This window comes from Narcine bancroftii, chromosome 10 (genome assembly GCF_036971445.1).
Source record: "Narcine bancroftii isolate sNarBan1 chromosome 10, sNarBan1.hap1, whole genome shotgun sequence".
Classification (NCBI taxonomy): Eukaryota; Metazoa; Chordata; class Chondrichthyes; order Torpediniformes; family Narcinidae; genus Narcine; species Narcine bancroftii.
In genome coordinates this window covers 44,282,636-44,307,221 of record NC_091478.1, presented here as the reverse complement: position 1 = coordinate 44,307,221, position 24,586 = coordinate 44,282,636, and the positions used below count along the sequence as shown (strand labels likewise).

Here is a 24,586-nt window from a genome sequence, read left to right as displayed (position 1 = left end):
TACAAGTCCAGTAAATCAACTTGTTACTTCTGGCCATTCAATATGTTACTGAGTCTGAAGGTTCAGCAGTGCTGCATCTCAAGAAATAATTCAATAGAAAATATCTCACTTCTCAACCTATAATCATGGTTTACAAAGTAGCATAACCCTTCTGTGGTCTTTTGTGTAGAATGAACAAAGTAATAAAGGTTTTTATTTAATTATTTCAATACCCTGTCTGTGGGATTAGATCTCCACATGAACAAGCAATGTAGATACAAGCACATTGCAGCTTGTTAACAGATGCGTTTGGTTCAGTAGGCATTGCAAAGATGTATGTTTTTACATTGAAATGAATGGCATCACTGCATAAAGGCGTTCATGTTAAATTATATGGAGACTTGTCACACCAAGACAATTTCATTCAATGTCCCCATCTCTCTTTGGCTTGGCTTCGCGGATGAAAATTTATGGAGGGGTAATGTCCACATCAGCTGCAGGCTCGTTTCTGGCTGACAAGTCCAATGTGGGACAGGCAGACACGGTTGCAGCGGTTGCAAGGGAAAATTGGTTGGTTGGGGTTGGGCGTTGGGTTTTTCCTCCTTTGTCTTTTGTCAGTGAGGTGGGCTCTGCGGTCTTCTTCAAAAGAGGTTGCTGCCTGCCGAACTGTGAGGCGCCAAGATGCACGGTTTGAGGCGATATCAGCCCACTGGCGGTGGTCAATGTGGCAGGCACCAAGAGATTTCTTTAGGCAGTCCTTGGACCTCTTCTTTGGTACACCTCTGTCTCGGTGGCCAGTGGAGAGCTCGCCATATAACACAATCTTGGGAAGGCGATGGACCTCCATACTGGAGACATGACTTGCCCAGCGCAGTTGGATCTTCAGCAGCGTGGATTGGATGCTGTCGGCCGCTGCCATCTCGAGTACTTCAATGTTAGGGATGAAGTCGCTTCAATGAATGTTGAGGATGGAGCGGAGACAACGCTGGTGGAAGTGTTCTAGGAGCCGTAGGTGATGCTGGTAGAGGACCCATGATTCGGAGCTGAACAGGAGTGTGGGTATGACAACGGATCTGTATACGCTAATCTTTGTGAGGTTTTTCAGTTGGTTGTTTTTCCAGACTCTTTTGTGTAGTCTTCCAAAGGCGCTATTTGCCTTGGCGAGTCTGTTGTCTATCTCGTTGTCGATCCTTGCATCCGATGAAATGGTGCAGCCGGGATAGGTAAACTGGTCGACCGTTTTGAGTTTTGTGTGCCCGATGGAGATATGGGGGTACGGCCCCTCACCCCAAGTCCAAAGCCCACTGCGCAGCTCAGACGGCAAAGTCCTCCTCAGCAACAAGATCTCCATCCTCAACCGATGGTCAGAACACTTCCAATCTCTTTTCAGTGCCAACCACTCAGTCCAAGAATCCGCCCTGCTCCAGCTCCCTCAACAGCCACTAAGGCTAGAGCTGGATGAGGTCCTCACCCGGGAAGAGACATATAAGGCAATTGAACAACTGAAAAGTGGCAAAGCAGCAGGTATGGATAGAATTCCCCCAGAGGTCTGGAAGGCTGGTGGCAAAACTCTGCATGCCAAACTGCATGAGTTTGTCAAGCTCTGCTGGGACCAAGGAAAGCTGCCTCAGGACCTTCGTGATGCCATCATCATCACCCTGTACAAAAACAAAGGCGAGAAATCAGACTGCTCAAACTACAGGGGAATCACGCTGCTCTCCATTGCAGGCAAAATCTTCGCTAGAATTCTCCTAAATAGAATAATACCTAGTGTCACCAAGAAAGTTCTCCCAGAATCACATTGCGGCTTTCGCGCAAACAGAGGAACTACTGACATGGTGCCCTCAGACAGCTCCAAGAAAAGTGCAGAGAACAAAATAAAGGACTCTACATCACCTTTGTTGACCTCACCAAAGCCTTTGACACCGTGAGCAGGAAAGGGCTTTGGCAAATACTAGAGCGCCTCGGATGCCCCCCAAAGTTCCTCAACATGGTTATCCAACTGCACGAAAACCAACAAGGTTGGGTCAGATACAGCAATGAGCTCTCTGAACCCTTCTCCATTAACAATGGCATGAAGCAAGACTGCATTCTCGCACCAACCCTCTTTTCAATCTTCTTCAGCATGATGCTGAAACAAGCCATGAAAGACCTCAACAATGAAGACGCTGTTTACATCTGGTACCGCCCGGATGGCAGCCTCTTCAATCTGAGGCGCCTGCAAGCTCACACCAAGACATTGGAGGAACTTGTCCGTGAACTACTCTTTGCAGACGATGCCGCTTTAGTTGCCCATTCAGAGCCAGCTCTTCAGCGCTTGACGTCCTGTTTTGCGGATACTGCCCAAATGTTTGGCCTGGAAGTCAGCCTGAAGAAAACTGAGGTCCTCCATCAGCCAGCTTCCCACCATGACTACCAGCACCCCCCACATGTCCCCATACATCTCTTTGAGAGGAACTATTTACAAGTAGAACTCAAAGCTGTTTAATTTAGTTGTAAGAATCCTTGACAAATTCTCACATCTCCCCTTATCATAATCTTTTGTTGATCTGGATTGTCCAGGATCGTCTGAATTTTGAGATTTCCTTCTTTGGGCTCATTCTGTTTCTTCCTTGAAGCAGGGCTCAGGCCTGAAACGTTGGCAATATATCTTTGCTTTTTATGGACACTGAATGACTGGTTGAGTTTCCCCAGCATTTCGATGGGTTTTTAAACTAAAGAATCCTTCATCAGCTAATGCGTTCAAGGCAGCCATTTCCATATCCTCATTCTTACTTTTCCAAACATGATTTTTTTTTTTGTTTTAAGCTGTACATGGTCCATAAAAAGGGACATCTCCCAGGCGACTGGGAGAGATGAAAGGCCACCTACTTTAAATCGCTGTGTAAAAACTCTTGAATATTACAATTCACATTCTGTAGGAGCCCAGCAGAAGGTTCTCCAGGACAGTTTGTTCTTGAATTTCTTCCATTCTTGTAGCTGCTTTAAAATCCCAAGGAAGTTAATCTGAGCTCTTCTTTCGCATGCTTCACCAAGTTGGTAAGAGCAGCCTACTAACTTGCCATTCATTATGATATGGCCACAGTTCCTCTTCTGAACTGGTTCCCCATAGCTTTTAAATCTCCTATCTTTTGAAGCATTTTCTACCTCCACCAGTCTAACACAAGCCTGTTAAACAAAACAAAGTCTGCAGATGCTGAGGTTGAGTGAAAATACACAAAGGTGCTGGAGAAACTCAGCATCCATAGGAAGTATGGGGTAACCAAAGTTTCTGACCTGACGAAGAGCCCAGGCAGAAACTTCCTGTGGATGCTGGTGACCAATATAAGCCTGTAAGATAGAACAGATGTATGTGCTTTTTTATAGATTGCATATAGTTCCATGCAATTGGTTTCAGTGATGATTAAATTATACCCCGGCTGAGATCAGAGTGTAGGAATTTTGAGCCTCCTTCTCCTATGGAGACAGCAAAGATTCTGCTAACTTGCCTCATGGTCATTGGCATGCAGGTTCATCTGAGGAGCAGGTGTTATCAACAGACACTGAAGGCTCATTGTAGTACATTATTCCATTGTTCAAGCAGCAAAAAAGGTGTCTGTTGATAACTCCTGCTCCTCAGATGAACCTGCATGCCAATGGCCATGAGGCAAGTTAGCAGAATCTTTGCTGTCTTGAAGGAAGGAGGTGGAAAGGGGTCAAAGATATTTAGTTAGTTTTTCACGGCCTTGAGGCGAGAATAAGGACTTTTGAGCCAGAAGGGCATTTTTAAAATGTATAGATGTAGGGAGGGAGCTAAATAGTACACTAATCTAACTGTCATGGTGGAATATGCAAAAGTTTGCCTTCCTCGCATTTTTAATAGTAAATGATTTTAACTATTGTATTCAGGATTTGCTTTAGTCTCTCTGTAACTGATTTAAATAACTTGTGGAGTCAAGTTTTTAAATGATGTAAAGTGAAATTATTACTCACCAATGGGCCAACTTTTTTCATTCAATATCAGGTCCAAAAAAGATCAATCTTTCTTGTGTCCATCAGATTTATACTCTCTTTGCAAAAACATTGCATTGAATCTATCTGCAGTCTTTCTTAATCTGCCTTCCATCTCTCCATCCCTAAAAGAGTTGAGAAGATCCCTCCTATGATAATCCAGGACTATATCTTGCCCATACCAAAGGGATGGATGTGGAGAAGATGTTTCCTTTGGTGGGATCAGGGGCACAGCCTCAGAATAAAGGATGTTACTTTAGAACAGATTAGAAATCTTTTCTGCCAGAGGGTGGTGAATCTGTGGAAATCATTGTTACAGGTAGCTTTGGAAGTCAAGTCTTTGGGTATATTTAAAGCAACATTTGTTAACTTGGCTAGTAAAGTTGTCAAAGGTTGATGAGGGGAGACTTAATGGAGGTCTACCAAGATTAAGAGAGGCATAGATCAGGGGGAGAGCCAGCACCTGTTCCCAGGGCAGGAACAGCAAACTCCAGAGGACATGTGCACAAAGTTAAAGGAGGGAAGTTTAGAGGAGATGTCAGGGGTACTTTTTTTTTTTGCACACTGTTGAGTGTCTGGAATGCCTTGCCTGGGATGGTGGTGGAGGCTAAAACTACTTCTACATCAGGGAAAACTTTTTGACGCAGAAGGTAGTCAATTTCTGGAATTAACTACCTGAGGAAGGTCTAGAAGTGGGTACAATCATCCATTTAAAAGATATCTGGATAGATACATAGGAAGTGTTAAGATCAGCCATTCTCAATGTTATTCTCTCTATGCCACCCTTAGGACTCTGCTAAAAGCAAATGCCTCCCCCCCCCACCCTTCTCTGTGATGCAGTCAAGTTCGGTTAGTTTCTTTCATACTTCTATCTTACTGACTACTTAAAAAATTTTTAAAAATGAATTCATTCTGTGGCCCACCTTAAATGCAATGTGCCCTCCCTTCCCCCCCCCCCCCCCACCTCCCTCCTCCCCCAGGAGCATACCCCTGTTGAGAATGGCTGGTTTAGTAGAATATGGACCAAACGTAGGCAAATGAGCCTATAGAGCTGTGGATGAATTGGGCTGAAGAGCTTATTCCCAGGCTGTCTGACTCTGACTCCAAGTGAGGTTTAAATATCATGAAAATAGAGTGGAGTTTAGATGATCAAAAATTGATAGGAGTGCCCTTTTGTAAGGGGTTGGGTAAGGGTATTGATGGTTGATGAAACGGGGGACTCAGATAAAGTTGGGGAGATCTGTAAATGTAAAACACAACACAGAAAAGCTTTGGATTCCAGCTGCTAATATCAGCAGGTGAGGATAGATTTGATCAGGGAATGAGAAGGTTTGAATATATCGAAATGGGTGACTGGTGTGAAACAACTGGTTCGTTAAATCAGGCTGCGATAAAGCGAATGACGAGAAATTCAGCAATACATTCTCTGAGGTATTGTTTCAGAAAAGCAGAGTTGTGTAATGGGAAATAGTGTTGAAATTGAGTTTAAAATAAAATCCCCATTCACTGCTCGAGAATATGGAGGAACTGTAGTGAATCAACTGCAACAACCAAGACTTGGGACTGAGGAAAGAAAGGGGATATACTTGATGGTGAGGAGTCAGGTTTTTTGTTGTTAAAGAACAAAGTAGAGGCCATTGCTAGTGAGATTCTGGTTATAAGGTAGAAACAAACTGGTGAATTCCAATGAATCTGACATTGGAGGATTTTGTGACCTGAATGCCAAATATTGATGAGAGACTGAGAAATAACAATACACCATGATTGCTGTCATAGTAGCTGTAAGATTGCATGTAAAGTAATATTTGTGCACACAATTGTTGTTTTCTCCATTAATTCTGGGGTTTTATCAAAAACCAAACTCCCCAACTATTCCATATTATTTCAACATAATTACTGTACATCCTTAGAGTTTTGCATCAACTGCAATTGGCTTGTGTGAAATGGTCACTGCCACAAGTGGTATGCAAATAAGTCTCTGCGAAATGGTTAGCACAGTGTTTCTGAACCCTTTTCCTTTCACTCACACACCACTAAGTATTTCCCTATGCCATAGGGGTATGCATAAGGTGCTATTTGGGTGGAAAGAAAAAAGTTTGAAAACCACTCTTTTAATTGTCCCTCATTGACTCGTTATGTGAACGGTTTCAGAACTCCAAAGGAAACAGGCCAATGACAATTTTTCTCAAGCAAAATATTTCAGTAACAGTTGGGTCTAGAGCAGTGGTTCTCAACCTACCCACTCATAAACCACCTTAAGCAATCCTTTATTAATCACAGCATCAATGGCATAGGCATTACCGAAAGAGTTATGTGAGTTGAGTACCACTGGGTTAGCATTTACAAAAAGGCAAGGGAAAAGCTCAAGCCATCTTTGCAACAATATTAGCGACTGAACCCCAACCAATAAGACTAAACTGGAACAGGCACAAAAATGATCAATGATTCTCTGACAAAAAAAATTAACAAACTCATTTAAAATAGATTAATGCAGGAACACAAATTCAGCCAGGTATTTTATAGCAATCTCCTCTCATTTGGACTTTCATTTAATTGATAGCCCATTTCAGTTGGACTATGAGTCGCTGAAGACAACAGCATAACAAAGTTTTTTTTTTTGTCTGCATGCCTTAGATTTTGTACAATAAAGGGAGATTTTAAAAATGTAGAGCAAAAATACAATGCAAGAATTGAGTGGATGTCTGTCAGCAACCTTCAGAGACTAGATGACGGCAGACCATTAAAGAATTGTCTAGGATATTCATGAAGAAAACAAGTGCAGTAGATAATTCAAAATACATTTGCAAAATACATTTCCTATCCTCCGTGATTTGACAATGTATGCTTGTCTGGAAGGTTGAATCATATGGGATTGAGCAGAAGCATGCCAATTGGCTTGACAATAGAAGACAGGATAATAGTGGAATGTGGTTTTTCAGACTGGAGGCTTGTGATCAGTGGTGTGCCACAGGGATCAGTGTTGGGTTCACTGTGGTTCATTATTTATATGAAAGGTGTGGATAAAAATGTAAGTGACATGGTTAGTAAATTTGCAATTGAAAGGTTTTCTAAGATTACAGTGGGATCTTGATCAACTCATTCAGTGGTCCAAGAATTGGCAGATGGAGTCTAATTTCATTAAGTGTGAGGTGTTGCATTTTGGTAAGACAAACCTACAGGACCTACATAGTGAATGGTAGAATTCTACGGTTTGTTACAGAACAGAGGTTTTTTGGTACAGGTACATCTTTCCCTGAAAGAGGCCACACCGATAGACTAGATAGGGGAGAAGGCATTTAGTACACATTGTTTCATGAGTATAGGAGTTGAGATGTCATGTTACAGCTGTATCAGATGTTTGTATGGTCACATTTGAATGCTGTGTGTAGTTCTAGGTCAGTGGTACTCAATCTTTCTTTCCACTCACATACCACTTCCTGTAATCCTGTAAGGGATGGCTTAAGGTGGTAGGTGAGTGGGAAGGGAAGATGGAAAATCATTGCTCTAGGCCCAATTGTAATTGAAATATTTTGCTTGAGAAAAATTGTCACTGGCCCATTTCCTTTGGAGTTCTGAAACCGTGCACATAACAAGTCAAATAGGGACGATTAAACCTGTGGTTTTCAAACTTTATTTTCCCACCCACATACCACCTAAGCAATCCCTTACTAATCACAGAGCACCTATGACATAGAGAATATTTAATGTGGTATGTGAGTGGGAAGGGACGGTTGAGAACAACTGTTCTAGGTCTTTTGTAAGAGGAAAGAGGTCATTCAGCTGAAAAGTGTGCAAAAAGATTCAAATGTGGTTACTGGGACTGGAGTGCTTAAATGACGGAGAGAAGCTGGATAGATGAGGGCTTTTCCTTCTTGGGAGAGTAGGAGGCTGAGGGGTGACCTTATAAAACTACGCGGAGCAGAGGTAAGGTTAATGGTCGCATCTTTCCACCAGAGCAGAAGAGTCTAAAACTGCAAGGCCTAAGTTTAAGGTGAGGAGGGATGGATGTAAGAGCTACACGAGGGGCACAGAGTACACTAAATAGAGTGAGCAATCAGAGGAAATGGTGGAGGCAGGTTCAATTATGATATTAAAAGGACATTGGGGCAGCTACATGCAGAGAGGGATAGGGTTTGAGAGATATGGGTCAAATGCAGGCAAATGGAACTAGCTCACCTTGGACCAAATGGCTGAAGAACCTGTTTCTGTGCTGTATTGCTCTGTGACTCCATAAACAGCAAATTACTCTTGAAATCATAATTTGTTTGACCAGTACTCTAGCCAACCAGATAAAAGAAATGACACATCTGTACTTCCATCATGAAAAATTTCCCTTTACATCCTAAGACTGCAGTCAGGTCTCCACCCAACGTTCAACACTCGCCCGAGATTGATCAGATTTCTGCAGTTTTGGGAAATCTGAAAATGGGCGGGGGGGGGGAGATAAGAAAGCCTAGCAGATCAAAAAGTACCTGTGGAGAGAGAAAAATTGAGCTGAATAATTAACTCGATTTATGGGGATCACAAAAAGTTTGTTTAATGAGATTCCAAAGGGAATCCACCCACCTTTTTCTACTTTTGGGTTAACAAAAATTTGACCATCTAACATTTAAGATTAACATATAAACTTCTTGTTATTTCTGAGGGGTTGGAAGTGCATTTCAGATTTTTCAGATTTAAGTACATACATTATATCACATACAACCCCGAGATTTCTTTTTCCCATGGGTGCAGCAGAGTTACCACTAATTGGTAAAAAATAAACTGTACACGGCATAAACATGAAAGCAAATAAAAAAACTGAAAACCAATAACTAATGTAAACAAACTACAACACAGAGAGAACAAAGAAAATCAATAAAGAGCACAGACCCCTTAAATGAGTCCCTGATTGAGTTTGTTGGGGAGTCTGATGGGAGAGGGGTAGCAGCTGTTCCTGAACCTGGTGGTGGAAGTCTTGTGGTGCCTATACCTCTCTCCTGATGGTGGCAGTGAGAACAGTGTACTGGGTGGTGTGGGTCTTTGATGATTGCTGCTGCCCTCTGACAGCAGTGCTCCATGTAGATGTCCTTAATAGTGGGGAGGGTTTTGTCTGTGATGTCCTGAGCTGTGTCCACTACCTTTTGGAGGGATTTACACTCAAGGATAATGGTGAAACCATTATGAGACCACAATGCAGCCAGTCAGCACACTTCCCACCACATCTCTGTAGAAATTTGCCAGGATTTCTGATGTCATACCAAACCTCTGCAAACTCCTGAGAAAGTAGAAGCACTGCCGTGCTTCCTTCATGATACCATTGGTGTGTTGTGTCCAGGAAAGATCCTCTTAGATAATGACTCACAAGATGCTTAATTTGCTCACATTTTCTACCTCTCATCCCCCCCAATGATCACTGGATTGTAAACCTCTGGCTTTCCTTACCTGAAGTCAACAATTAGCTCCTCAGCTTTGATGACATTGAGTGCAAGGTTGTTGTTGGTGCAGCATTCAGCCAAGTTTTCAGTCTCCATCTTAGGTGCATTCTTTCCATCTAGAAACTACAACTAATAGCAAACCACCTTCTAACCTGGTTGTAAAGTGAAGATTGACAGCACTATTTAAGGGACTGGATGAGTGCTCTGCTGTCACCAGGGTTAGAGCAGTTGTACATTCATAGAGGGGGCTCCACGGTTTGCGTAGTAGTTGGCACAGTGCTGTTATGGCGCCAACGACCAGGACTGGAGTTTGAATCCCGTGCTGTCTGTAAGAGGTGTGTTTCTTCTCCCCATGTCTGCATGGGTTTCCTTTCACCATTCAAAACGTACCCGGGATGTAGGCCAATTGGGTGTAATTGGGCAGCCCGAGCTGTGTGTCTAAATATTTAAAAAATTCAGCATGGGAACAACTCCATGCTGACCAAATTGCCTGCCAAAACGAGTCTCATTTCCCTTCATCGATAACCATCTAAATATTTTCTAACTGTACACTAGTCGGAATACCTTTTAATCTTTACAATTGTACCTGCCTCAACCACTTCTTCTGGCAGCTTGTTCAGACCAACTCTTTGAACATGATGTCCTAACTCCTGCATTCACTGTCATAGGCAGATGTTGTGGTGGAGTCTCTGGATTGTGCTTCAGGTGGCACAGTGAGTCGATGAGAAGTGCTGCTGCCACAACATCTCCATAGAGTCTGGTTCTATTGCTGGTCTTTGCCTGTTGTGTAGATTGCATGTCCTCCCTGACACCACTTGAATTTTCTCCAGCTGTTCTGTTTTTATAATGATGGGTTTAATTGTCATATACATCAATACAACGTACATATGCACTGAAATTTTTACTGCAGACAAACGACTTCGTAAGATGTATCAGTTCTAATTGATAATGTGGGAAGAGATAAAATAGAATAGATAAGAAAATAAATATTTACAGATACAGTTGGTGCAAAAAATAAGTGGTGTTTTCATTAGTGCAGACTTATGCAGACAGGTCCTGGGGTAGTTTATAGTTCAAGTAAGAAGGGGAGGTTTGAGCCTGATAGCCATTGAGTAATAACTGTTCTTAAACCTTGAGATTTCAGATTTATTGTCAGCGTACATAAAAGACATCATGCACGACCCTGAGAATCCTTTTCCTTGGGCGAGGCAGAATTACCACTTTTTGGTAGTGCAAAGGAAAGGTACTCAATGTTCACATTAAACAAATAAAGAAATCTAAACAGAGAACAAAAAAAATCAATAAAGTGCACGTGCTTAAATGTGCCCCTCAATGAGTTTGTCGGTGAGGAGTTTGATGGTGGAGGCATAGTGTCTGTTTCTGAACCTGGTGGTGTAAGGCTTGTGGCATCTGTGCCTCTTTGTCCATGGTAGCTGCGAAAACAAAGCATGTGCTGGGTAGTGTGTGTCTTCGATGATTGTTGCTGCGCTCTAACAGTAGTGTTGCCTGTAGATATTTTTGATAGTATGTAGAGTTTTGTGATCTCCTGAGCTGTGCCCACTACGATTTGGGGGTCTTTACGCTCGGGTATTGGTTTTCCTGTATTGGACTGTGATAGTCAGTCAGCACACTTTCCACCACACCTCTGTAGAAATTTGCCAGGGTTTCTGATGTCATACTAAACCTCCGCAAACTCCTGAGGAAATAGACGTGCCGATGTGCTTTCTTCATGACGTCATTGGTGTCTCCAGTCCAGGAAAGATTCTCTGAGATGGTGACTTCCAAACACTTATATTTGCTCACCCTCTCTACCTCTGAACCCCAATGATCACTGGGTCGTACCCTTCTGATGAGCTCCTTGATTTTGGCGACATTGAGTAAGAGGTTGTTGGTGCACCATTCAGCCAAGTTTTCGATTTCCCTCCTGTATGCTGACTCATTGCCCCTTTTTATACAACTCACTATCATCATATCATCAGTGAATTTGGAGATGGTGTTGTTGTACCAAGCTACAGTCATTGGTGTACGGCGAATAGAGCAAGGGGTTAAGAATGCAGTCCTATGTGGTCTAATACTGATGGATTGTTGTCTTGAGGTAAAGAAATCCAGGGCTTCAAGCTACTGCATGTTCTCAAAGGAAACAGTGAGATGAGGTTGTGACCAGGGTTATAGGGTCCTTAACAATATTGGCTCCCTTTTTGAGGCTGACCTCCCACATTCGAAAGGCGTGAATACTTGTAGGTTAATTGACCACCGTAAATTGTCCCCTGTGGTGCACTGTTAGCCAGAATCACACACACAAAGATAAAGACCGTACAACAGGCTTTAATCCACATAGATTTCCACAGAGCCAGGCTGGTTGTGGCTGCAGCAACTCTGAGTGAGGCCTCAGGAGGCTGGCGCAGGCTTGTATCCCGTAGGGTGATTGTCCTGTCCCCTTACACTCCTGCAGGTACAGAGGTTGCCCCCTGCAGTAGGCCAGTGGTGTACCACCACATTCACCCCCTTTTTTAAAATTATCCCGGTGTGGGGGGGGGGGCATAACAAAGAATCGCACCCTCTTTGTACATACAATATTTACAGGTTGAGACTATCTGATGGCCACCGGGGTCTCTGTGACTGATGTAGGACTGACAGGAGTTGTTCAGAGGGGAAGTGGGGGGGCTGGTGGCAGGGGTGTGTGTGGCTGGTAAGGTACCACGCAGAGGGGTGGCTGGGAGGGACAGGGTTGACTTATGTGGGACATATTGATTGAGTGGGGGGGACAGGTTCATCTCCTAAGGCTGAAGTGGGCACCTGGTGGTCCAGGAGGCCCTGCATGTCCCGTAGCTGCCTGGGGTCGGAGGTATATGCCTGGTCAGCGTCGTCCTGGGTTGGAGGGTGGCGTGGTGTGGTGGGTGCTCCTGCTGGTACCAGGTTCCTAGTTGAGACGGTGTCCTCCCTGCCACTGCTGAGCCTAACGTAAGCATAGTTATGGTTTGCATGAAGGAGGAAGACCTGCTCTACCAGGGCTTCGGCCTTGTGTGTCCGTACATGCTTATGCAGAAGCACCGGTCCCAGGGACATGAGCCATGCTGGGAGTGACATTCCAGTCGCCGACCTTCTGGGGAATGAGAACAGACGTTCGTGAATGGTCTCGTTGGTAGACATGCACAACAGTGACCGAATGGCATGGAGTGCCTCGGGAAGGACATCCTGCCAGTACTCAACACCCCATCTTTTTGACCTGAGAGCCAGGAGGACTGCCTTCCAGAGCATCCCATTCTCGCGTTCCACTTGGCTGTTGTCTGTCGTGTGACTGATGACAATGCCCCTTGCCTTCAGGTACTGGCACAGCTCGTCGCTCATGAAACTAGACCCCCGGTCGCTGTGGATGAAGGCGGGGTAGCTAAACATGGTGAAAATCTGCCCCAAGGCCCTGATGATGGTGGCCGTGGAGGCGTTCGAACAAGGGATGGAAAAAGGGAAGCCTGAGTACTCGTCCACTGCCATGAGGAAGTAGACGTTTTGGTTCGTGGAAGGCAGGGGCCTTTTGAAGTCCATGCTGAAATGCTCAAAAGGCTGAGTAGCCTTTAGAATGTGGGCCGGGTGGGGGGGGGGGGGGGGAGCAAAGAAATGGGGTTTACACTCCACTCAGACCCGACAGCCCTCTGTAATGTCCCTGACATCCCTGATGGTTTACAGCAGATTTCGGGACTTAACAAAATGGTGCAACCGGGAGACACCCGGATGGCAGAGGGACTCATGCAATGCCTGCAACCTGTCATCATGCATAGACATGCAATTGTGAGAGAGAGCATCAGGGGAGTCGTTAAACTTCCCGGGGCAGTACTGGATGTCGTAGCTGTAGGTTGCCAGCTTGACTCTCCAGCGCAGGATCTTGTTGTTCTTGATCTTGCTCTTATGGGTAGTGTTAAACATGGACGCCATAGCCCGCTAGTCTGTGAGGAATATGAATCTCCTGCCGGCCAGGTAGTGGCGCCAGTGGCGGATCACTTCCACAATCGCCTGGGCCTCATTTTCAATGGTGGAGTCCCCTAGCTCAGAGCCGTGGAAGGTCTTGGAGAAGAAGGCGACAGTGCGCCCCCCCCCCCCACCCTTGGTTGATGGTAGCAGCGAGGGCCACCTCGGAGGCATCGCTCTCCACCTGGAAGGGGGAGTCCTCATCCACAGCCTGCATCATGGCATCCGCGATGTCTTGCCTGATGTGGGTGAAGGCTGCCTGTGCCTCAGGTGGGAGGGGAAAGGTTGTGGCTTGGGCCAGTGGGTGGACCTTGTCCGAGTAGCGAGTGTCCAACTGCAAGTAATAAGAGAACAGGCCCAGGCACCTGTGGAGGGCCTTAACATGTGGGGGAGGGGTAACTCCATTAATGGGCACATCCTTCCAGATCTGGGCGGATGACTCCATTGGCCACGATGTACCCCAAGATGGCGAGGCGGGTGGTGCTGAACACATACTTCTCCTTGTTGTAAGTGAGGTTCAGCTCCGTGGCCTTCTGGAGGAATTTTTCCAGGTTAACATTGTGGTCCTGCTGGTCACAGCCACAGATAGTGACGTTATCCAGATACAGGAACATCACCTTCATCTTGTGCCAATCTACCATGCGATCCATCTCCCACTGGAAGATGGAGACCCTGTTATGATGCAGCCATTGATATGTAGTAGGGAACGTCCTTCCTCCTTCTGAAGTCTGCACTAGCCCCTTTGTCATAGCCATGTTGAGATGTGAATTGTTGCTTTTGCATCACTCTACAAGCCTTTCAGCCTCCTCTCTGTAAGCCAACTTGTCATTGTTGCCAATGAGGTCAACTAGTGTTGTGTCATCCACAAACTCTGATCCTGTTTTTACTGAATCTGGCAGTAGGCGTGTGAATGGTAGCAAGCAGAGTATGCAGTCCTGAGGTGCGCCAGTACTCCATGGGATGGGGCTTTTGCTGTCAACCCAGATAGTTGGTGATCTTTTAATCAAGATGTTCAGAAGCCAGTTACAGAGAGGGGTGTCCAGTCCCAGCAAGGACAGTTGATCCACCAGCCTCTGGGGTATAATTGTGCTGAACACCAGCTGGAAAATAAGCAACAGCCTGATGTATGAGACATTGCTTTCTCAGGACAGAATAGAGGGTCAGAGCTTTTACATTGTCTGTGGATTGGTCCAAGAGGCTAACTGGAATGAGTCCATTGCCTCTCGTAGGTTGGATTTGATGCACTCAAAGTGCTCAAAGCACTTTGTGATTGTGGAGGTTAGTCTCCATCTCCCATTTAGACACTGATCCTTGGGGAATGAGAAATGACAAACAATGCAAGGACTTAATGGGTCAGGCACCATCAATGGATATAGATCTACAGTCTCAAAAAAAGGTCCTTGCCTCAAATGCTGAGTGATTATTTCTACCCATGGAGGTTGCCTGGCCCACTGAGTCCCTCCAGGTTCTCTTTGTTTGCTCAAGGTTCCAGCATCTTCAGATTCCATGTTTATCTCTGACTTTATGGTTTGCCACTGTTTTGTGGAGATAAAGTCCTGGTTATTAATGTTGAGATCTCAATGCAATGCTTCACCAATCTCTCACTGTCAATCAAGACTTCACAATGTCCGATGTTATGGAGTGAACAGGGATTTACCCAGTATATTGTCCTACAGCCATCTCCAATTATAGCCTCCTGCTGCTGATAAATCAAAACATTTGGATGGGAAGTGAAAAAGGAAACAAAGGACATGCAAAAAGTTGCACAATAAAATACCGAAGAATCGATTTATTGGCACATAAGGAGGAAGGTAGTGCTGGGGCCAATTACTGAGTGGAAAGAACATCTAAAGATGCACAGGGACTCATTAGGGATTCACAAGGAAGATTATGCTACTGGAGAATCACAAAGATGTTGTGCCGAACTGGTAAAAAATTGATAGTGTTCCTGGTTGAGATGGGTCATGTTCCCGCTTATGGAGGGAGGGAGAGGAAGGAATTGCAGAAGTCCCATCCATAACTTTCTAAAGATGCAGGACGGTGGTTGAGGATTTGAAAAAGAAATACCAACACAATCTTTTCTTTCAAAAAGAGGTTTTAGGGATTAACGCAGTAACTACAGCACACTCAGTTTAAGCACTGCAGTGGGGAGGGCGGGAGGAATAATGATCAGAAACATAAATCCCTTAGACAAGTTTGGATTGATCTGAGAAAGAAAGAGGCTTCTGGGCCCATAGTTTCTTGATAGAGGGGCAATGGAGGAATTCAGGTCATTGTTCTGCATCTCAACTTCCCAATGGGAGTTCATAAAGTGCCACATTATAGGGTTGATGACAGGGAATCGAAGCCCATGGAATAAAAGGATGGCGTGGATTAAGCCCAGGGATTTATAGAATAGTTTTGCACTCAGGCCAAAGGTGTTCAGAAAAGTTACCCAAGGGTTTACTTCACTGAAGTTCCCCAGAAATAACAACTGCTCTTCTCATGACGTAATAATGACTTGGACTCGGGTGGAAAGTTCACAAATTTCAAATGTGCAGATAAGATGAAGTGAACTGTGAGCAGGAAAATAATAAATTGCTAAGAGATACAGATCAAGTCGAGATGAGAGTTTGTTGTCAGAGTGCATACATGGTATCACATACAGCCCTGCAATTCTTTTCCCTGTGTGCCTGGCAGAATTTCTACTTGCGCACAGTGTAAACTCAAGAAAAAGATAGTTATGTAAAAGAGAGACATGTAAACAAACTGATTGTGAAAACCTAGAAATAAAAGAATATTCCATAATAAATAATGTGCAAAAAAATGTGAAAGGTACAGATATTTGGTGGATGGGCAGACAGGTGGCAGATGACTTTTAATGCTGAGCATTATGAAGAGATACATTCTGCTGGGAAGAACCAATGTAAATTAGAGGGCACATGCACTAATACAGGTTCAAGAACACAGATCAGGCAATATGCATAATTTGTTTAAAAAAGTGGTTAGAAATCTCACAGAATCTTTGACTTTATGAATAAAGCTATAAAATGCAAGAGTAAAGAAGCCATAGTGGGTCTCCTAAAACATGAGTTGGGCCACAGTTCGATTACTGGGTCCCTATCTGGGAGGCCAAGGTTAGGAAAAATGTAAATGTAAAGAGAGTGCAGATGGAGAATTAGTCCAATAATTCTAGGGATGAGGAAGTCAGTGACATGGCTAGACCAGAGATGCTCGGGGCTGTTCATTGTGGAACAGGGGAATTTATGATAGGAATCTGATGGAGATATTTAAAGTCATGAATAATAATGTTAGAGTAGATTGGAGCTTCCAATTGGAAAAATAATGTAAAACCAGGGGAGATCAGTGAAGGACAGATAAAAACATCTCCTTGAATACACTTGATACCAGTGCCACACCCTCCAAGAACAGAACAGTTCAGCTAAATATAGTTTCAACTCCATCTTTCAATTTGCTGATCACATCACAGTGGTGGGCCTGGCAGGGGTATAATGCTCCGGCACCTCATCCTGTCCTCATCTCAGCCCTCAGACAGATGAGCATGAACCTCCTGATTCAAGGACAGTTTCCGCTGTTATCAGACTCTTAGGAGTTCTCCTTGGAAAATACAATGCTCTTGCACTGTTTTCACAGTACAAGTTGCCCTACCCTACACAATGAAGTTCACGAGTTTATTGCATTTGTCACACTATACCCCACGCTCATTGGCTGACTGCAACACCACTCCCTGCACTTTTGTTTTATTATTTAAATTAATATGTACAGCACAGTGTCATGGCCTTTCAGCCCATGAACCCATGCCATCTAATTACACCCAATTGAACTTCAATCCCAGTGCATTCTTTGAATGGAGGAAACTGACCCAGAGGAAGCCCAAGCATAACGTATAAACTCCTTGCAGACAATGTGGGATTTGATCCCAGTTGCTAGCGCTGTAACAGCATTGGGCTAACTGCTATGGTAACCGTGTCACCTTATCGCACTACTTGCTAGACAAAGCATAGGTTGACTTTACTGACTAACGTGCAAAACAAATCCATTCACTGCAGCTGAGCATGCATAACATAAGCGGTTTGATTTAATTTCTGAGCAGATCGAATGTAGTCCAGCTTGTTCTCAGATCTGTTGTGGATGTGCATAGAGAGAGATTATACAACCTGCCCCTTCTTCAGTGAAGGGGGTCATTATTTAACTCTGAGCAGGGAGCATCTCGGGAGCAGGGTAATGTGAGGGTTTTCAGGTTCCTGCATCAGTCAAAGTTACTATCGAGTTCAGAAAATATTTCAGTTTAGACAAAACAAAGGAAATCTTTGCAGATGGTGATGTTTTTTAGATTGAAATGTTGGGAAAATCACTGGAAAAAAAATTCACATAATACTGCCCATGTGGTCGTTCACACTGGGCGCCTTTTTAGACCGCAGGTACCCAAGTGTAACAGTCCCGGTGGTTGGACGTGCAGCAGAGCAGATAACCGTCAATGAATTTTTCTGGTATGCTGCAGGCTTTCTCCAAAAAGTTGTAGTGTCCTGCGGGATAAATCACTGGGCAGGAATTGACTCTAAATTTCTGCACCTTCCTGTTTAGATGGCCAGTGTGGCAGCAAAATTCCTGAATGATGCCGTTACATGCCTGCAGTCTAAAAACCATAAGTGAAGTAGCGTGAATACAGGGCAGACCCAGCAGATGTGGTACTGAGTATCAGCAGAAGGATGTCAATTCGGTTTGAAACCTATCAGTGCTGCTCAAACCAACTTACAATGGTTCAACACAGTCACATATTGGATGCATTTTTTATTTTCCAGTGATCTGTGATTGATTCCCTAAAGTGATTATATTGCCCAAAATCTATTGGGATTTGATGAGAAATGCCAGGAAACCCAACTTCAAGCCAAGTTCAATGTTCAAATGATAGCACAATTAATTACTAAACCATTCAATAAGTTTAAGTTGCATGTGTATCTGATAATTCAATTAACTGCTCATTTTTAAAAAGTCAAACAGAAAATATGCTTTATAAATCACTGTTTCTCACAACACTGAATCGCATTTCTCTCTGAAATGTTAATGTATGACTCATTATTAATGTGTCAGCTGTAATGCAGCTGGCCAATACACAAGCCCCACATTAAAGGCTGGCTATCGAATCTGAGTTCACTAAATTCCAAAGAATAATCTTTGGATAAGACTTCTGTACTGATGATGCTCTGCCTCTCTTCACAGCCAGAGTAAAATACCTCCGGGTGCTACAAGTGCAAGAGGATGTTTCCGATTATCTGGAAACTGATCTACTGAAATTTTGGCCAAGACATGTCACAAATTGTAAAAAATTGATTTTTTTTTAACCCACCGTATGGTTAGTGCCATTTTGAATCAATGTTTTGAATCTCGTGTTCTGGTCAAAGATGCAGCTCAGGTGGGGGGTCTGTGGTGCAGTTAGCACCATTTAGAATCAACATAGGTCTCGTGTACAGTTGGAAGATTTACAATAACTGCAATGGTAAGAAGGTCTCCAGAGAGTACCGTCAATGTCAGTGAGAAGAAAAGGAGGAAGAAGTCAAGATGCTGTCGAAACTAGACAGTGATGTCGGTGTGAAACATATGGTGTTGGAAAGTCCACAGTCTATGATCTGAGGAAACCGAAGAATAAATTGTTGAAGTTCTAATCTGAAAGTGAAGAACAGAAGTTAATTAAAGATGGAAAAACACTGCGTAAAGGTAAAAATGAAGAACAGGAGCATATATTGATGGAGTGGATCTGACAGTGTTGCAGTGAACACATGGTGCTTAATGGGTTGCTGATCATGAGAGAAGCAAAGCTCTATCTGAAAATGGAAGGAAACTGAATATTCAGTAGGCTGGTTGAGAAAAGACATGGCATTAAAATGTTAAAAATGAGTGCCAGCAAAGCATCTGCTGATCATGGAGAAATTCATTGATGAAAACCTGACACCAGAACAAGTTATGAAACATCACTGTTTTGGCATTTCTGCCCCAGAAGAACACTGGCAACAGCTGATGAGACAGGAATTAAGGATGCCAAGGAGAGAATAACTGTGCTGGGATGTGCTAATGCAGCAGGCACATGTGTGTAAGTCCTCATTGTTTTAAAGGAGTGAATTTGTTACCAGTCCATTATTATGCCAACAAAAAAGGCACGGATCACCAGAGATATCTTTTCTGATTGGTTTAACAAAAATTTTATGCCAGCTGGTTGTGCTCACTGCAGCAGAGCTGGACTGGATGACAATTGCAAGATTTTTTTTATACCTCAAGAACTGTTCTGCTCATCCTACAGCTGAAATTCTCAACCAACATAATGTCCACGTCATGCATCTTCCCTCAAATATGACCTCCTTAATTCAGCCACGTGACCAAGCTATCCTTGGATCACTGAAGAGTGAATATTTTAAAAAAAACTTTCTTCAACAGCATGTTGTCAGCAGTGAAAGAGGCTTGGGTGTGGCGGGTTTCCAAAAGGAATTTACCATAAAGGATGCCATTTATGCTGCTGCCAATGCTTGGAGCCAAGTAACTAGATGATTTTGAAGGATTCTGTGTGTCACGAGAGAAAATAAATTTAGTCTGATCTCCTTACATATGCAAAAAAATAGACACTCAGAGTCTCTGAGTAAGCTAGAAGAAGAGGATATTGAAGAAGGTTTTAACATTGATAATGATGCTCCAGTTGTTCATTCACTGACCGATGGGGAAATAGTTCAACTCATTCTGCATCCAGATGAGTGCGATGAAGAGGACATGCTTGACACTGCAGAAAAAGTGCCTATAGGCAACATTGTGAACACATGTGACGCACTAGAATAGCGTGCACTCAAAACAGAGCAAGCAATCATGTCAGTGTATAGAATAAAGGACAGACTGCTAAGACATAAACCATTGTTAATGAGGCAGGTGACACTGGAGGAAACATTGGGAAAATCTGGCGTGCAGAAATTCTAGTGTTGTTGCATTTTGTAAGCAGAAATGGTGTTTTTTGTCAGAATTAAGCATTATTTTATGCTTGAAGAACCTTCTGTGGTTATTTGCAGTTGTTTTTAATGCAGATAAAAATGTTCTGCTGATGCTACTGGTCTGCTTGAAGAAATTTCTCCATTATCCGAAAAATCCAGTTAACCGGGATAGGACAAGTCCAAGCATTTTGGATAATCAGAAAAATACAGCATTGGATTTGTGTACTCCAGTGGTTTTCAAACTTTTTCTTTCCACTCATATTCCTTAAGTAATCCTTCTACCATAGGTGCTCTGTAATTAGTAAGGGATTACACTTCCAATCTCTTTTCAGTGCCAACCGCTCAGTCCAAGATTCCGCCCTGCTCCAGCTCCCTCAACAGCCCCTAAGGCTAGAGCTGGATGAGGTCCTCACCCAGGATGAGACATATAAGGCAATTGAACAACTGAAAAGTGGCAAAGCAGCAGGTATGGATGGAATCCCCCCAGAGGTCTGGAAGGCTGGAGGCAAAACTCTGCATGTCAAACTGCATGAGTTTTTCAAGCTTTGTTGGGACCAAGGAAAACTGACTGAGGACCTTCGTGATGCCATCATCATCACCCTGTACAAAAACAAAGGCGAGAAATCAGACTGCTCAAACAACAGGGGAATCACGCTGCTCTCCATTGCAGGCAAAATCTTCGCTAGGATTCTCCTAAATAGAATAATACCTAGTGTCGCCGAGAATATTCTCCCAGAATCACAGTGCGGCTTTCGCGCAAACAGAGGAACTACTGACATGGTCTTTGCCCTCAGACAGCTCCAAGAAAAGTGCAGAGAACAAAACAAAGGACTCTACATCACCTTTGATGACCTCACCAAAGCTTTCGACACTGTGAGCAGGAAAGGGCTTTGGCAAATACTAGAGTGCATCGGATGCCCCCCAAAGTTCCTCAACATGGTTATCCAACTGCACGGAAACCAACAAAGTCGGGTCAGATACAGCAATGAGCTCTCTGAACCCTTCTCCAATAACAATGGCATGAAGCAAGGCTGTGTTCTCGCACCAACCCTCTTTTCAATCTTCTTCAGCATGATGCTGAACCAAGCCATGAAAGACCTAAACAATGAAGACGCTGTTTACATCTGGTACCGCACGGATGGCAGCCTCTTCAATCTGAGGCGCCTGCAAGCTCACACCAAGACACAAGAGAAACTTGGTAGTTGCCCATTCAGAGCCAGCTCTTCAGCGCTATATGTTCTGTTTTGCGGAAACTGCCAAAATGTTTGGCCTGGAAGTCAGCCTGAAGAAAACTGAGGTCCTCCATCAGCCAGCTCCCCACCATGACTACCAGCCCCCCCACATCTCCATCGGGCACACAAAACTCAAAACAGTCAATCAGTTTACCTATCTCGGCTGCATCATTTCATCAGATGCAAGGATCGACAACGAGATAGACAATAGCGCCTTTGGAAGACTACACAAAAGAGTCTGGAAAAACAACCAACTGAAAAACCTCACAAAGATAAGCGTATACAGCGCCGTTGTTATACCCACACTCCTGTTCAGCTCCGAATCATGTGTCCTCTACCGGCATCACCTACGGCTCCTAGAACGCTTCCACCAGCGTTGTCTCTGCTCCATCCTCAACATTCATTGGAGCGCCTTCATCCCTAACATCGAAGTACTCGAGATGGCAGAGGCTGTCAGCATCGAGTCCACGCTGCTGAAGATCCAGCTGCGCTGGGTGGGTCACGTCTCCAGAATGGAGGACCATCGCCTTCCCAAGATCATGCTATATGGCGAGCTCTCCACTGGCCACCGTGACAGAGGTGCACCAAAGAAAAGTTACAAGTACTGCCTAAAGAAATCTCTTGGTGCCTGCCACATTGACCACCACCAGTGGGCTGATATCACCTCAAACCGTGCATCTTGGTGCCTCACAATTCGGCGGGCAGCAACCTCCTTTGAAGAAGACCGCAGAGCCCACCTCACTGACAAAAGACAAAGGAGGAAAATCCCAACACCCAACCCCAACCAACCAATTTTCCCCTGCAACCGCTGCAACAGTGTCTGCCTGCCCGGCATCGAACTTGTCAGCCACAAACGAGCCTGCAGCTGATGTGGACATTTACCCCCTCCATAAATCTTCGTCCGTGAAGCCAAGCCAAAGAGAAGAAAGACAAGGTGGTATGTGAGTGGGGGGGGGGGGAAGGGTTGAGAACCACTGTATTTAATCGTATCTAATTAACTTGTTATGCGCATGGTTTCATAACTCCAAAGAAAATGGGCCAATGATAATTTTTCTCAAGCAAAATATTTCAGTAACAATTGGGCCTCGAGCAGTGATTCTCAACCTTCCCTTCCCACTGACAGACCACCTTAAGCAATCCCTTACTAATCAAAGGCATTTCTTCTTTCTTTGGCTTGGCTTCGCGGACGAAGATTTATGGAGGGGTAATGTCCACGTCAGCTGCAGGCTCGTTTGTGGCTGACAAGTCCGATGCGGGACAGGCAGACACGGTTGCAGCGGATGCAATGGAAAATTGGTTGGTTGGGGTTGGGTGTTGGGTTTTTCCTCCTTTGTCTTTTGTCAGTGAGGTGGGCTCTGCGGACTTCTTCAAAGGAGTTTGCTGCCCACCGAACTGTGAGGTGCCAAGATGCACGGTTTGAGGTGATATCAGCCCACTGGCGTGGTCAATGTGGCAGGCACCAAGAGATTTCTTTAGGTAGTCCTTGTACCTCTTCTTTGGTGCACCTATGTCATGGTGGCCAGTGGAGAGCTCGCCATATTATACGATCTTGGGAAGGCGATGATCCTCCATTCTGGAGACGTGACCTACCCAGGGCAGTTGGATCTTCAGCAGCGTGGATTCGATGCTGTCAGCCTCTGCCATCTCGAGTACTTCAATGTTGGAGATGAAGTCGCTCCAATGAATGTTGAGGATGGAGCGGAGACAACGCTGGTGGAAGCGTTCTTGGAGCCGTAGGTAATGCCAGTAGAGGACCCATGATTCGGAGCCGAACAGGAGTGTGGGTATGACAACGGCTCTGTATACCCTAATCTTTGTGAGGTTTTTCAGTTGGTTGTTTTTCCAGACTCTTTTATGTAGTCTTCCAAAGGCGCTATTTGCCTTGGCCAGTCTGTTGTCTATCTCGTTGTCAATCCTTGCATTCGATGAAATGGTGCAGCCGAGATAGGTAAACTGGTTGACCGTTTTGAGTTTTGTGTGCCCGATGGAGATGTGGGGTGGCTGGTAGTCATGGTGGGGTGCTGGCTGATGGCGGACCTCAGTTTTCTTCAGGCTGACTTCCAGGCCAAACATTTTGGCAGTTTCTGCAAAACAGGACGTCAAGCGCTGAAGAGCTGGCTTAGGGATTACTTAAAGTGGTCTGTGAGTGGGAAGAAAGTTTGAAAACCACTGGTGTACTGTATTCAACCCTTGATCAATGTTATTTTATTGGTATTTGTGGGAACATCCTTTGCGTAAATGGGTGTTGCGGGTCCATCAATGACCATCTCAGCTGTGAAGCACATTCAGGATCCCTGAGGTAATGAATAGTGCTGCATAAATGCAAATATCTCTCCAGTAAAATCCCCGTTGTCCAGTAGCTACGGGGATCACGGATGGTGATATATGAATATTGCGGTTGACTGAAACACACTCTTCCCATCCCTAACTAATGCACCTGCATTCAGAATAGACAGTTTAAAAGACAAAAGGCAGTGCTAAAAGTAAAGTAATTTGTAAAAAAGTCAGTATTCTAATACTTAATTATGTAAGGTTCACTTTAATCAGGTAATTTCCACAACTTGCAAAATTTAAATTTATATTCGAAGCCCGGTCTCTGGTGCTGTAACATTGTTGTGCTGGTCACTACCCTAACAATGCTGCTGTCATAATTAACCCTCTCCCTAAAATTTTACAAATAAAGCTTTACTGATATATTTAATACTAATAAAAATAGACTGTTACTGGGCAAGGATAGGGTGACACTTTGGGAGATTCGCCCCAGCGGCGAGCGGCATCGACCGGCTCTTCATCCTGGGTGCCGCCATTTTATTGAAACACAATCTGATTCAAACTTTATTCAAACAGCTGCTGCAGGTGAGGCATGACTGGGGCCCTCCGCTGGCTGAATGTTTGCTCCCATCATCACTAAGGGATTGTGCATTGTTTCAGAGCATTCATGTTCACAATTTTAAAATTTTATTTAATTCATTATATTCTTTCATCTCTTCCACCCCCCCCCCCCCCCCCCCCCGATTGATTGATTGGGTAGCTGGTT

At 44.2% G+C, this 24,586-nt stretch overlaps 2 protein-coding genes across 21 annotated transcripts in view; one reads left to right on the top strand and one right to left on the bottom strand.

The window, feature by feature from the left end:
• The window catches only part of LOC138744504 (catenin alpha-3-like), a 1,801,283-nt gene that overhangs the window by 623,432 nt on the left and 1,153,265 nt on the right, over positions 1–24,586 (top strand). The window lies entirely within an intron of this gene.
• Positions 1–24,586, bottom strand: part of LOC138744505 (leucine-rich repeat transmembrane neuronal protein 3-like) — a 318,566-nt gene that overhangs the window by 203,356 nt on the left and 90,624 nt on the right. Inside the window, exon 3 of one of the 5 annotated variants that reach the window (XM_069900816.1) lies at positions 10,135–10,221. The exons of the other annotated variants lie outside the window; for them this stretch is intronic. Within the exon in view, the coding sequence (XP_069756917.1) occupies positions 10,150–10,221 (72 nt within the window). The 3' untranslated portion in view covers positions 10,135–10,149. Of the gene's footprint in view, positions 1–10,134; positions 10,222–24,586 lie in introns of those variants that run through there. 5 annotated transcript variants of the gene reach the window in all.